This window comes from Arachis hypogaea, chromosome 5 (assembly GCF_003086295.3).
Source record: "Arachis hypogaea cultivar Tifrunner chromosome 5, arahy.Tifrunner.gnm2.J5K5, whole genome shotgun sequence".
In the NCBI taxonomy this organism is placed as follows: Eukaryota; Viridiplantae; Streptophyta; class Magnoliopsida; order Fabales; family Fabaceae; genus Arachis; species Arachis hypogaea.
The window spans coordinates 6264954-6279012 of record NC_092040.1 but is presented as its reverse complement, the minus strand read 5'-3'; the positions used below and the strand labels follow the sequence as shown (position 1 = coordinate 6279012).

Below are 14059 nucleotides of genomic sequence, written 5' to 3'. Positions count from 1 at the left end.
GGAAATTATAAAATGAATTAAGACTAGTTATGAATATGAATTGAAGATGGAGATCGAAGACTACACAAGAAAAAGGTGTGTATGAAGGATAGTGGATTTGGTGGGGTACAGTTTGTACATTATCCAACATCCATATACTTTAATTTAGTGCGATCAATTAGTCTTCTCTTCCCCCCATTAACTTGAAATTATAGCATCAAAATTAAGAATTGCTTTAGTCCAGCCATTATTAAATTATTCAACACAAGTTAAAAAAGCACAAGACTTGACAATGAGATGAAAGGGTAAGAGTCAAACAATGCATTTATAAAGAAAAGGCGTTGAATTTTCATGTGTGCTTAAAAAGTAAACAAAAAAAAGCACACACAACTTTTTAACAAGGAAACGGTCTTGCATGGTGGTGTATGCCACCCTCTCTTCTAATCAGTTCCCACTCAATTTCTCTCTTCTTTTCCTCGGTGTTGAAATTAAGTAAACTAACATTTTCAGCAAAGGAGAAAAAAAAAAAAAAGACGCACAGTTTGTTGAGGGCTTTTCTTTTTTCCATCATCGTTGCGTAATGGTGATTTTGGTGGACCTAGCTCTTAGGTTTGAAAGGGTCTTTTTGACACGATCCTGTGTATGATAAACCATGACACCTCAAGGATCTTTATTGACTAGGTTATTTTTCTATTATTGTGCACATATATAAACAACAGTAATTAACGAATAGTATTAGCTTTATTATTTTATTAGGTTTGGTAAACAAAATTATTAAGATGTAGATGTGATCCAATAATTGCAAATTTGGTATGAGAATTTCTACACAAGTTTTTTTTATCCTTTAAAATATATTTGTAAAATATTTTATAAATGAAAATTCAAGTGCAGTTGTTTTCATGTAAAATTTATAATTGATAGCTGTTAGATTATAATTTAGTTAAATCTATTAAATTATTTAATAATTCTTAATTATTAACTTTACATGAAATGAATCTATTATATATTACTAATTTTACAACTAAAATGTGTCACATGTCACTTCTTCCTTATTACAATTGAAATCAAATATTTTTCTCTAAAATTAAAGAATTATTCCCTTCTCTCTACTACTTTTACAACCAAAATGTGCCATATATCATTCCATCATTACAATTGAAATTAAATCTTTCCCTCCAAAATTAAAGAATTATCCCTCTTCCCTCTCCCCTCTCCCTTTATCTATTCCTCTCATTCCTTTAACTACTCTATCTCTTTTATATATCAATGACTAATTATAAATTTGATAATCAAAATATGCAACATGACATTCTTTAATTGTATTAAAATTAAAATTAAAATATTAAAATTAAAATTAAAATATAGCTATATTATATATTATATTATATATTACTATCTAATTTAATAATAAAATGTGTCATATGATACTCTTATTAAACTTGAGAGAAAATATTTTCTTCTAAAATTAATAAACTCCCTTCCTAAATTTTTTTCATCTATCTTTCTTTTTTTTTCTATGTCTCACTCTATATATAATTTATTATATATTTATATATTATTATCTAATTTAACAACTAAATGTGTCACGTAATGTTGTCTTATTAAAATTGAGAAGAAATATTTATCTCAGAAATTCATAAACTCCCTTCTTAAATTCTCTTATCTATCTCTCTCTTTTTTTCTATTTCTCTATACTCTTTCCACTCTATATATAATTTATAATTTATATTAGTAATTTAAAAAATCAAAATGTGTCACCTGATATTTTTTTATAATTAAAATAAAATTTGTTCTTTCAAAATTAACAAACTTCCTCTCTCAATCTTCATCTTTATCTTTCTCTCTTCTTTCTCTTATTCTCTATTTTTTTATCCTTTTATTCTACAAAAAATAAAATTAACAAATAATATAATTCAAATAACAAATATTATTATTATTATATACATATTTTTTAGTTTTTTATTTAATTTTAAATTTTCACTACTTATCTTTTTAATCTATATTTTTATTTCTCTTCTTTCAAATATTTATTAAATATAATTTGGAGAGAATCCTAATATTATAATTAAAAGTTAAAATCAAGATTCAATTGTTTAAAAAATTAATTTTGAGTTAATTTTATAACTATCAATATAATTTTTTTATACTAATATTTAATTATATTTTTATATATAGAGAGAAAAAAATATTATTTTTAAATAATAAGTATAAAAATTAATTATTTTTATTTGTGTAACAGACTTAACACCTAATCAAAAGTATACAAGTTAAATCGTTTCAAATTTTAAATAACGAATATTAAAATTAATTCTTATTAGTAATAAATTAAACTCTTTCACATGAAAATAATAACCAAAAAACTTATTATTTAATTTTTTATCTACGAAAACCTTAGTCTTCTTAGCTGACGAGAACTTTTATCCCTTACGATTTTTTTATAAAAGTAGTTTGATTTTATAATTTTTTTGTGTCATAATCTATAACATCAGAGCAAATCCGATATAATTTTAAAAAAATTATATTTTACGGATAAAAACACTAGTTACATGGTAGTTTTCACCAATTTTGTTCGCAACTAAAAGAGCATTGCAGACAAAGCATTGCGACCATATAACTTTAGAAAAGTAATTTAGAAGTTGTATTATTTTCTATTTAATTTTTACCCTGGATCTTATAAACGGTCGGAAATCTCGGTGCTATCAACATGAAGAGAGTAACTGTGATATACAGTCATCATCATATATACTACACTGGTTCAAAGAATTGGATTTATATAATGCGACATAACTTTAATTAATATAATGTATGGTCATTTATATATAATATATTAAGTCAATAACTAGAAATCATTTTCTATTACTGTAGATGATATATGGTAATTAATTTTCAACTCCAACTTGCCCCGACTTTATCTTACTGGATGAGTTTCTAGAACATAGATGGACCTGATCTGATCTTGATGCTTTCATTGGTTTGTTGCGGAGGTGTGACCTGATCTTGACAAAGCTACGAATGATCGTAAGAAGACATACATAGATAGGACCGTATCATATCACTCCTAACTTCTTGAATTATTCACAACATTTATGTTTAAGCACGCACTTAAATATTATGTTCTGAAAGACTTGGTGGACCCAGCAGCAGTGTAAGCTAGCTAGCTAGTGAGTAGTGACCATAAGCCAGGAAGGTTCCACTGATGAACATTTCAATGAATTAATTGGCGAGAGAAACTTGAGAACAAATAGAATTTATTATTTTTGACCTAATATTTTTAGCCATTAATTTAATTTTTTTAGTCGAATAATCTAATAATATACTTTGAACCCATAATTGTAAATATTGTTAACTAATTATTAACCAAAAATAATAAATTCTAATCATTTTCAAATATTTCTCTTAGTTAGCTATTACAATAAACATATTATGCAAGCTTTGAAGACCGAGTATCCATTATTCATCTGAATTCATTGTAGCAAGTATTAAGTCATCCAAAAATGTTAAGTTGATACTAAAAATTAAATGAAAAAGTACAGATAGACAATGAAAATACTAAATAATGTGAACAATGAATATATCAGATGTTCAATTTATTAGGTGTGCGAATGATTATCTAATATTAAAATTTAGGGGAGTAATTTAGAGGTGTAGTGTGTTTTTACTTTATTGGACTAATTTTAGATCCTATTGTTCACATTATTCACAAAAATTATTATCTACCTAATAAAATTCAAATTAAATTAGTTATTATGTATTAATTTATGTTTATTTACATGTATTATTTAATATATATTTTATATGGATAATTAATTTATTATTGAATTTTAAGTATACATTTAATATCGTTATGAATCCTCATACTACTACGAACCATTCTATGAATTTTCCTTAACATGTTACATTATTGTCATGCCTCTGTATGTTATTTTCCTTGAATGAAATGCCTTTACAATCATATGTATGTGGGAACTGGGGAGAAGTAAGCTTTGGTTGAAATGAATGATAAAGAGAATGTCTTGTTGTTGCCACGATCACAAGAAGTCAGCAACGCGGTTTCTTCATGAAGGTTGCCTTTATGGAGTTTAAAAGACATACATACATATATAGAAATGAAAATGGAGGACAAGAGGTCAAAAAGACAATGCCATATAAGACAAATAATTCAAGCCTCAATATCACATTTTCAAGTACAAACAAATTATAAAAAGCGTACCATGCTTTCTGAGCACCTAATTACTGAAATTTAATAATATGTATATTAACTCATGTTATTACTAATAAAAATTAAGTGCATGAAAAGTGAATATATAACACAAGTCTCCATTTTACAATACTAAGAAACAGAGTATATTCTCAACATATCTCTCCTACTTATTCCATGTATTGGGTCTCCCTCTCCACCCTTTTTTTTCCCACATTGTGTAATATTATTATTCTGTTATTTGGGTAGCCGCTGCCTTTCACACAGCGATGAGAATTGAGAAATCCGGATAGTTTGTCTTTGTTTTTTCTTCTTTAAAACTAATGATTAGTAGCAACAATATCTTATTGGTAAGGATCTATTCTGAATTGTTTGCACATTTTATGTTTATTATATTCTTCTTGTACTTTTCCATTTTTATTACAAAATAATAAAAAAAATCACATATTACAAGACATACTTTCCAATTTTTTATACATGAGGTAAAAAGAAAGATGGAAAAGGTCAAAAAGGTTGCCTCATACCTTGATCATGGACCTAAACTATTCTAATCATTATATAAAGAAAAAAGATATATGTGAAAAAATAATAAGAGCAATGCACTCAGTTACTTTTAGATCACAACAAAAGATGTCTGTTAATCTCTTTTATCGTTAAAAGATTATAGCTATTTTTCAACTGGAGACTAACTCTCTAAGACTATTAACTATTTAACTGAGCTAACCCTTCAACCTTCAAACCCTTGTATATATTAGCAACTAGTAAATACTTGGAAATTATAAATTCAGGTTGATTCAAGGTACGTCTTAGAAAAGGGCACAACCGAGTATTTAAAACAAAGAATTGAATGTGATATTCGAAGGTATGTTGCTTATGATTGCAACGTTATGCATTCTGGCAAACCAATAGTCAGCTGTGAATATTTTTTTCAATATAGAACACACTTCCACTTAGGTACAATGAGTGGCAAAAAAAGGTTTCAATTGCGATGTAGTTGCTAATTGTTGTGAAAAATCGGATGCATAAGACGCAAACTAGGTGGCCAAAAAACTGCTATAAAAGATATAAAACTGCTATTTTCTTCCACCAAAAGGCTAGTCTTAGAAACCAGAAATATGCTTTCCTACTACACCCTATATATAGGGTAAACAAAATGTTACAAATAAAAAAAAAAAAAGTCTAGTTTTCAACCAAAAATAACTTAAACTAATCCACTGATAAAGACTTCTCCAACTGGCAAGAAAATAAACAAATGCAAACTGTTTCCTTACGTGCTTGCTATGGTAATTCAATAGCAATACACACACACCCCCCAGTGACTATCCACAAGAACTAATCATATCCAAAAGCAAAATTTTAAAAGAACTAGTTCTAGTGATTGGAGATTTGCACGGAAGATGCAGTGCCAGCTATTTCTTTGTGTGCCTATCTCAGCTCAACAGTCCAATTCATCACATCCTCTGTAATACCCATCTGTAGTCTTGTAAGGACACTATAGAGTTGCTGGGACACTGCTCCAATACCTTCTCCATAGGATACCCTACAGTAGTTTAATAATGTCAATCATTGGTTCCAATTTGTTTTCCTAGATACCTACCTAATAGCTAAATCGCATAGCCAATCACTGGAATGTTTTAACAAAGTTTGTGGTTCAATGTTTTGTTAAAGATGAATGGAGGGAGGATACCTGTTGCCAAGATAAGTAACACTGCCTACAGGTGACACAACCACAGCTGTCCCTGTGCAGAAGACCTCATCAGCATCTAGCAATTCATCCACAGAGACTAGTCGCTCCTCCACCTGCACATATTCCATAATGTAAATAGAAACAAGAAACCGAGTATATCAAAGTCTAGAAACAAAAATTCAGACCATGACCTTGTGAACTAATAATACCAATCATTACATTTTGTACCAAATATCATTCATTCTGATAATTATGACAAATAATATTCCAACAATCATCTCCTAAACCAAAAGCCTGGTACCTGGAACCCTTGGCTTCGTGCAACATCGATTATACTCTTTCGAGTAATGCCAGGTAGGATAGTCCCTTTAATAGCAGGAGTTGAAATATTGTTGCCCTGAAAGCAAATGAATATATGAAAAGTATAATACAGTGAGCTCAGATGACATGCTTTTTCTAGAATAACACATAAACTTGCATGAGGGTAAAAGAAATTCAGTAAATGCAATCATTAGCACTAATAAAATGTTAACCAGAATAGTAGAATACTGACAAACAAAAACATACAAGGCAGAATCTATTCTTAATATATAAAAGTAGATAGATAAGTTTATTTACATTATTTTCATGACATGTTTCTCCTTTTATTAATGCCATGTCAGTAATATCGTTTACTTGGCAAAACTTTAGAATCAACCACTCAATTTTTGTCAAATCAATTATTATTTTTAAATCAACAAAAAAATAAAATATAAAAAAACTAAAAAACACTGATAATTAAAAATTAATAGTGTTTAATCAAATTTGTAACGTACAAAGACATTGAATTCATATCTTTGTACTTATTACATCTCATCATTATAAACAATATAATAAATTTATAATCTCAATAATTAATTTCTATAAATAATTCATTAAATGTAATAAACATCCATATTACAAATGTCATAAAAATATTATTAATCATAATAAATTTTACGTTATAAGTATTCAAATTCTATACTATTTGACCTACTTATATAAGTCTCTTATCACTATTCCTTCAAATAACATCAAATTTAGCTCAAAAAAATTATTTTCGAACTACACAATATCTCAAACTTACTCAATGGAGCATCATTCTTTAGACAATATCACCAAACAAATAGACAATTGGTTTATCAAAGTTTGCGTGGTTCATCTATGAAAAACATTAACAACCACAAATGAAGAGGAGTCTCTTTGCTTATAAAGGATTATATTAGATGAAAATGAGATAACTATATTTGCTGCACATGTAATCAAACACCACAATATTCAACAATAAGGTAATTCTATATATTTTTCATAATCTCATCTATCAAATTATTAGCTACTAACCCACTACTTATTTTCAGATGAAGTGCTACAACAATTTTTGTACTATTTGATGGCAAAGAAAAAAAAAATTTTGGGCACGACTGGTTCAAATATAATGACATTCCAGAAAAGTAATGACAATGAAGCACCACTCTAATTGAAAAATTTGTGCAACCTCACATTTATATTTGAAGTCAAAGTAAATAATTTTAATATCAAAAAATGTTCTCAACAATACACTGTTACCAAAACATTTTGTTCTAACAAAAAACACTAAATCTCAACACCCATTACAACAAATAAAACAGGTAATACTCCAAAAAAAATCACTTATTCAAGATATCATTTTTATTTCTAGTTTAAATTATTCATTGATTATAGAAATCAACTTCGTCAACACTAATATCATCAGACGAAGATCACATACCCATCAAGAGATTAAAGATAAAGAAAACCATACAAATTCAAGACACATCTTCGGAAGAAGAACATCCATCCAAAGATGGAACAAATAACACAATAGAAAGGGTATATAATTCAACAATTCATAAAGAACATGTCTTCACAAGAACTTACGATAGAAAAAAGAAACCAACAACTCTAACAACAACCAATAAAAAAAGGAGGACGAGCGCCACATAAGAAGACTAAGTCCATCAACTAAAACAAATGCAAAAATCAAACTACCAAATAAAATGTCACTTTATACAATTTCAATATCCAAATCTTTTGTACTACAAATTATTTTAAATAAAACACCTTTTAAATTTAACTTTAGTTTACACTTATTTAATTTAATTTTACAAAACATAATAATTTTTAATATTTATTATATACTATCAATAATTTATCACTCCACGCATAGCGCGAGTCTCATTCTAGTTGAATAAAATAACTATAATACTATTGATACTCATATGGCCAAGAGTGGCACGAAACTACAAAGATTAGTGTAACAAGGAGGTTGCCGCAAAACGATCTATATATAAACAGAAACAGATCTAGAAATTTTGATATGCAGGGCGAATTTTATATAAAATTTATTATTATTTTTTTATTTTTTTATATAAAAATAATTTATGCCAGATATATAATTAGCGAATTATTCTTTAAATTAAAGATTTTACCAATATATATAAAAAAATATAAAAAAATTTTTAATAATATTATTTTTGATAATAAGAATTACATAGTACTCTATAGTACTCTATAAAATTATAAGATACCAATACTTTTATAATATGTTTAATTAAAATGTTGTTAAATATCTTTTTAATTAAGATCAATTCTTTTAAAAATTTCAAAAATTTAGAAAATAATTTAAAAATTATTAATTATCTCAAAGGTACTGATACTCTTGTAGAATATAAAATTCAACAGGTACAAAATAAAATACCTTAACAACAAAAATATTGCATGAAGAAACCTCCTCCAGATATTTTTTGTGCACACAATCAAGGTATAAAACATCAGAGTAGCCTTTGGCCTTTGCTACTGATTGTGCCTTCAGAACCTACAGAGACAAATTTTTTGGTGCGAAGGAAATTGGGAGAAGGATCAGGATTTTCATTTTCAAAAAAGACAAAAGTTAAAGTATGCCGGTGAAAAAAAAAAAGAGAATTAAAGATCAAGCAAACAAAAAACTCAAGACAATGTTGTAGAACAAAAATGAGAATTAAGAAATAATCAAACAGAAAACTCAAGCTTTTGTAAAAAGTAGAAGTACTTTAAAAGTTATCTTTGAACTCGCAAGCAATTAACTTGATGCGAACAGAAGACAACATCTGCAATCAACTGCCAAGACAAAACAAGAAAAAAAGAGATAAGACTTACTGCAGCATAGTTTCCGATGGTCTTCACACTTCCAGTGCCACCGGGAATTGCACGATGTAATTCATTCTCAATAATCAAATTGATTGGGGCCAAACCTTCCTGTGATAAATTGATATTCCATAAATTTTTGAAAGACAGCATTACAAGTATGTTCAAAATTACAACAAAAAATACAAACAGAGATGATTATAATTGTCAATATTAAATTAATAACAACCATTATGATACCATCAGATCACAACACTGCAAAAATGAGGACGATATTACAGTGGACCGTTAGAAGATTACTATAAGGTTTCGTCATATTTACAAGCTACAAATCAAATCCTCTTTAAACATCTCATAAAAAAAGCACACATAAATTTCTACTTATCCAACAGTACTAAATTCTAACCATTTTTGTGTAATTTTTCCAAAAGCAAAACATGGAATACTTTAAAGATTGATTACCTTAAAGTAGTTTCCAACAGGTGAAACATATATGAGAAATGTGTACTCTGGAGCGGGTGCAAGACCAAGTACAGGTCCACTTCCCATTAGCAATGGCCTAATATACAATGAGCCTTTACCAGTAGGGGGAACCTGAAATCAAAGCCAAATTAGATTTCACCTCAAAAGCATAACACATGTATAATGGTAGATGGGATAAGGGAGTACCCAACGTTTGTTTGCCAAAACAGTGTCTTTAATAGATTCAACGAACTGGTCAACAGTAGGAGAAGGCATACACATGCGCTCTGCACCCATCTGCAACCTAAGAGCATTTTCTTCTGGACGGAAGAGAAGAATGTTGCCATCTTCCTTACGGTATGCCTTCAAACCCTCGAATAAACCCTGGCCATAGTTGAGAACACCAGCGGATGGGTTCAATTCGATGTTGCCAAAGCGTTTGAGTTCACCTTTCGAGAAGGTTCCGCCGTGTGGACATTTCATGATGTACATGTAATCAGTAGGTTGAAGACCGAATCCAAGGTTGTCCCATTCTATGTCTGCTAATTCAACGGTTTGACTGTACGACGCATTTGAAAGAGAAGGAGTAGGCGTGAGAGTGAGAGGATAAGGGTGGTGCAGCACATGGTTGTGGGAAGGGGGAAGAAACTGCTTTTGGAGCTGAAAAATTGATCAAAAAATGAGATTGGAACTGAGAAAGAAAATAATGAATTGAGATAGATGGAGAGAGCGAGATACCTTGAGAGACGGAGAAGAAGAGTGGTGGAGGGAGGGACAGATCGGAAAACTGAGCCGAAAGCTTGTCAGGACGGCGCTGGTCTCCATTTCTCTAAACCAGAATGAAGAGAAGGACGTGGAGGCGCAGGTGCAACGCATGTGGGCTACGCTTTGGTATATACTACACAAAAAAATGTGTTGTTATTATTTTATTATTTTGTAATATTAGATACATTAATGTAAGGAATCAGCATATTTGATGATTTATAATCATGGATTAGTTATCATTATTATTTTTAATGATTTAAAATTATATTTAATAATATAAAATTATATATTTTTTATAATTAAATATTTATTAAATTTTAATAAAAATACTGATTCGTATCATTTTTTTTTAAAATGACCTGGATCAAAGATCAATATAATAATATACACTAGTATTCAATTGAATTAGGATAACCAGCAGCCCTGCCAACTCACCTGCTCCTGCCTTTCCAAATTATTTATTAAAAAAAAAAAACAGGATTACTCTTAATTTCAAACATGTTTATCTTGAAGTTGGTATGAACCATCAAGTCTTATCTCTTGACAAAATCCAGCATCCTTATATCATTATTATTCTATCTTTTTTGTTTTTTATAATAATTGTTTTAAATATTTTATTTATTAATTTTATATAATTTATATTTTATATTTTATTATTTATTTTATGTATACCGTAAACAAATTAATTATAAATATATCTAATAAAATAAGACATAAACTTTAAATAAATAAAATAAATATATCTGTAATACATAAAAATTAATGTACTCTACTTGTATTATTTATTATATAAATAAAATATACTTATAATTAATATATTTATAGTATAAATAAATAATAAGACACAAAAACATAAATTATATTTAAATTATTTAGATTGATAAATAAAATATTTAAAATATTTATTTTAAAAAAATCTCTATCTTTTCCTTCCTTTTGGACTAGATCTTTGAATGTTATTTTTTTGCAACAGAAAATTTTTATTTAAAAAATATGTTATAATATTTTTTTATCGGAAGTCTAGAAGACTTTTTTGGATAAAGTTTAGGATTTAAGACGGCATAAAACCCTTAAAATGCAATTCATGAATTATGAGTACCTTACTTTTTCTTTGTGGGTTCTGAATTTTCTGATGGATTCTCCTTTTAATCTTTTTTTTTTGATGATAGATTCTCCTTTTAATTTTAAAATATATTTTGTCTACATATATATTTGGTCCAATACAAACTTTTTTTTATAAATCATTTAGAAAGCCCTTGTTTTTTGGGTAGAAAAAACGTTGGTTCAGACTTCAGAGTGTTTTTTCATTTGCTTCTACATTCGATCTAAGGTAAAATATCTAAATCTATTATAAGATCCTTTTTAATATGCTAAAAAAATTAGCAGATGTATCCTAAGGCCCATTTAGAATGAACCGAATGGGATATAGATTTTGTGGGCTCAATTCATACATGAATTTTGTGGGATCAATTCAATGATATGAAAAAAAATGAACGTGAATCATACATCAATACCAAAAACCAAAAAAGAAAAAGCACTTCCATTTCGGCTTTCATTAATATTAAAATATATATATATAAGTTTATGACTCTGTATATTTATTAGGCATTGGTCTTAATTTGAATAAACAACATTAGGGCAAACGGAATCCCCTCTCACAAAAGCCCACTATTTGATTAGCTGACTTGTCCCGTTTTACTTAAGTAAAAGTCTAGGGGCCAGCAATTTTATTGCATTTTGTCCAGCATATAATTAGTAGAAAAATGTGAGTCATTGGATAAAATCTCACACCAATCTCACACCATCAAATTATCATTAATGGCTAGTTGATGGCTACCAATCACAAATGTTGCTGGCCCTCTAGCATTGCTCTTTACTTGATAAGGTAGTCCTAAATTTTTCTCTATCACATTTAATAGTGAATTAGACGGCAAATTTTTTTTATATATATAAATATTAAATATTAAATAATATATATAATTTTATAATAATTACAATAAATTTATAATTTTTAAAAATATAAAAAAATTAATTTTTAAATTCACAAACACTTAAATTTTTATAATTATAAATATGTAATAAACATAATCATAAACCAAGTTTTTTAAATAAATTAATAAAATTAACATTATTCAAAATATGTAATTAAATATCTTTAAATTTATAATCAATCAAATATAACACATAATCTAAAATATAATTTAAAATATCTTCAATCATTATCTTCATCCTCTTGTAGATCAATAATATTATAAAAATTTGACCAACAAACTATAACTCAAATGTCCCCATAAATCAATACCAACCAACCTTTTTCCATTTATTTTATTAAAATTATTGGCTCCTAACATTCTCTTAAGTTGTATTTTTGGTGTCTATTCCCCTAAGTTGTTAATACATCATATTCAATTGCACTAAAAAAAAACAAAAGGAAATAGATAGTTCAAGTATATATATCATATATATTATTTTATTAACTGGAGTATCATACTAATTAATCAAGGACCAATTAATTAATACCATACCTTTTCTTGTGTACATAATATGATAGTTTTGAGTTCAATAATAATCTTTCAAAGAAGTATAATTCTTTTTCTAGAATAATCCAACAAGTTGAGTGGTGATCATTACGCATGCATGATATATTATTCTAAGTTAATTGAAAGGTTTAAACACATACGTACTCTCCAACTTAATTAAATTATTAAAGTCTAAGCCAGAATCTACATATATTCTCTTGCTTTGTTAGTGTAAGATATACGAGTAATGATATAGTCAACCCAATTTTAACGTTTGTGCTACCATTGGAATCAAGAATATTAGGATGATATATTACATATTGATGCTTATATGCCATTTGACATATGAAGTCCGTTGCTCCCTGAGGTTTCCAAAGTATCCAATATCCATAATAATTAAAGAAATAGATAATATATACCATGCATGCATGCCGACTTGAGGATTCCGATTACCTTTATTCTATTTAGATTGGAATTTATAACATGGTTTTGCGTAATTTGCATCCCATTAAGGGCACACAACACCCTTAATCATTCACAAACATCATCTTCAAGCTACCTTATGCCTTTCAAATCTTAACCTCCCTCAATTTACTGTGGTTCCTAACAAATGCCTAGTGTGAAAGGTATGTTTTGAAATTCCAAAAGCAATTGATGGTAATAAAAATATATTGCAATGTTATACTTGTCAATGGTCATATTTACGTTGCAGTTGTCGCTTTAATAATAATAATAATAATAATAATAATAATAATAATAATAATAATAAATCATTTCTCTAGGTCTAAAATTATTCGATCAACCAAATGAAAAAATTAAGTAAATTTAAAAAATTAATAAAGAGGAATTATAGAAATATATAATAAAACAGACGTATTTAAGAATAATTAGTACGCACAAATCCCAGGAGGACAAACAGTAGTAGCCTTGGCCTTCGCTCCCAAGATATGTGATTGGTAAAATAAAATATTTAATAATTTTTTATATAATTATTTTTAATTATATGATAAATTTAAATTTTAATTATTTTTTATTGATAATTTTATTTAATCAATTTTATATCATATATTCAAATTTTTATACTTTTTTAAATTAATTTTTATATACTTATTTCTATGAATATAATTATTTACATTTTTTTTGTAATAATTATATTGTCTATTTTAATTTTTTTTTTTTAAAATACCTATTTTTTTAAAAAATTTATATTATTGAAAAAAAATTATCATATTTTCTCATCATAACTTATTTTAACTATAGTTTTATTTTGAGAATTATATTTTATAGTTT

At 27.5% G+C, this 14059-nt stretch overlaps 1 protein-coding gene across 2 annotated transcripts; it reads right to left on the bottom strand.

Annotated features, from left to right (window-relative positions):
• Positions 1 to 5228: 5228 nt before the first annotated feature.
• LOC112800455 (branched-chain amino acid aminotransferase 2, chloroplastic) lies at positions 5229 to 10687 on the bottom strand. 2 transcript variants are annotated; one of them, XM_025842737.3, is made up of 8 exons: positions 10224 to 10687; positions 9693 to 10145; positions 9486 to 9617; positions 9036 to 9134; positions 8599 to 8715; positions 6166 to 6261; positions 5865 to 5977; positions 5229 to 5717 (listed from the first exon to the last, which is right to left on the bottom strand). In XM_025842737.3, exons 1-8 carry the CDS (start codon positions 10359 to 10361, stop codon positions 5603 to 5605), a joined length of 1263 nt encoding a protein of 420 aa, XP_025698522.1. In that variant the 5' UTR covers positions 10362 to 10687; the 3' UTR covers positions 5229 to 5602. The 2 variants fall into 2 exon arrangements, with proteins under 2 accessions (XP_025698522.1, XP_025698523.1); XM_025842738.3 differs by lacking the exon at positions 8599 to 8715 and having other exon boundaries at positions 10224 to 10411.
• Between the last annotated feature and the right edge of the window lie 3372 nt (positions 10688 to 14059).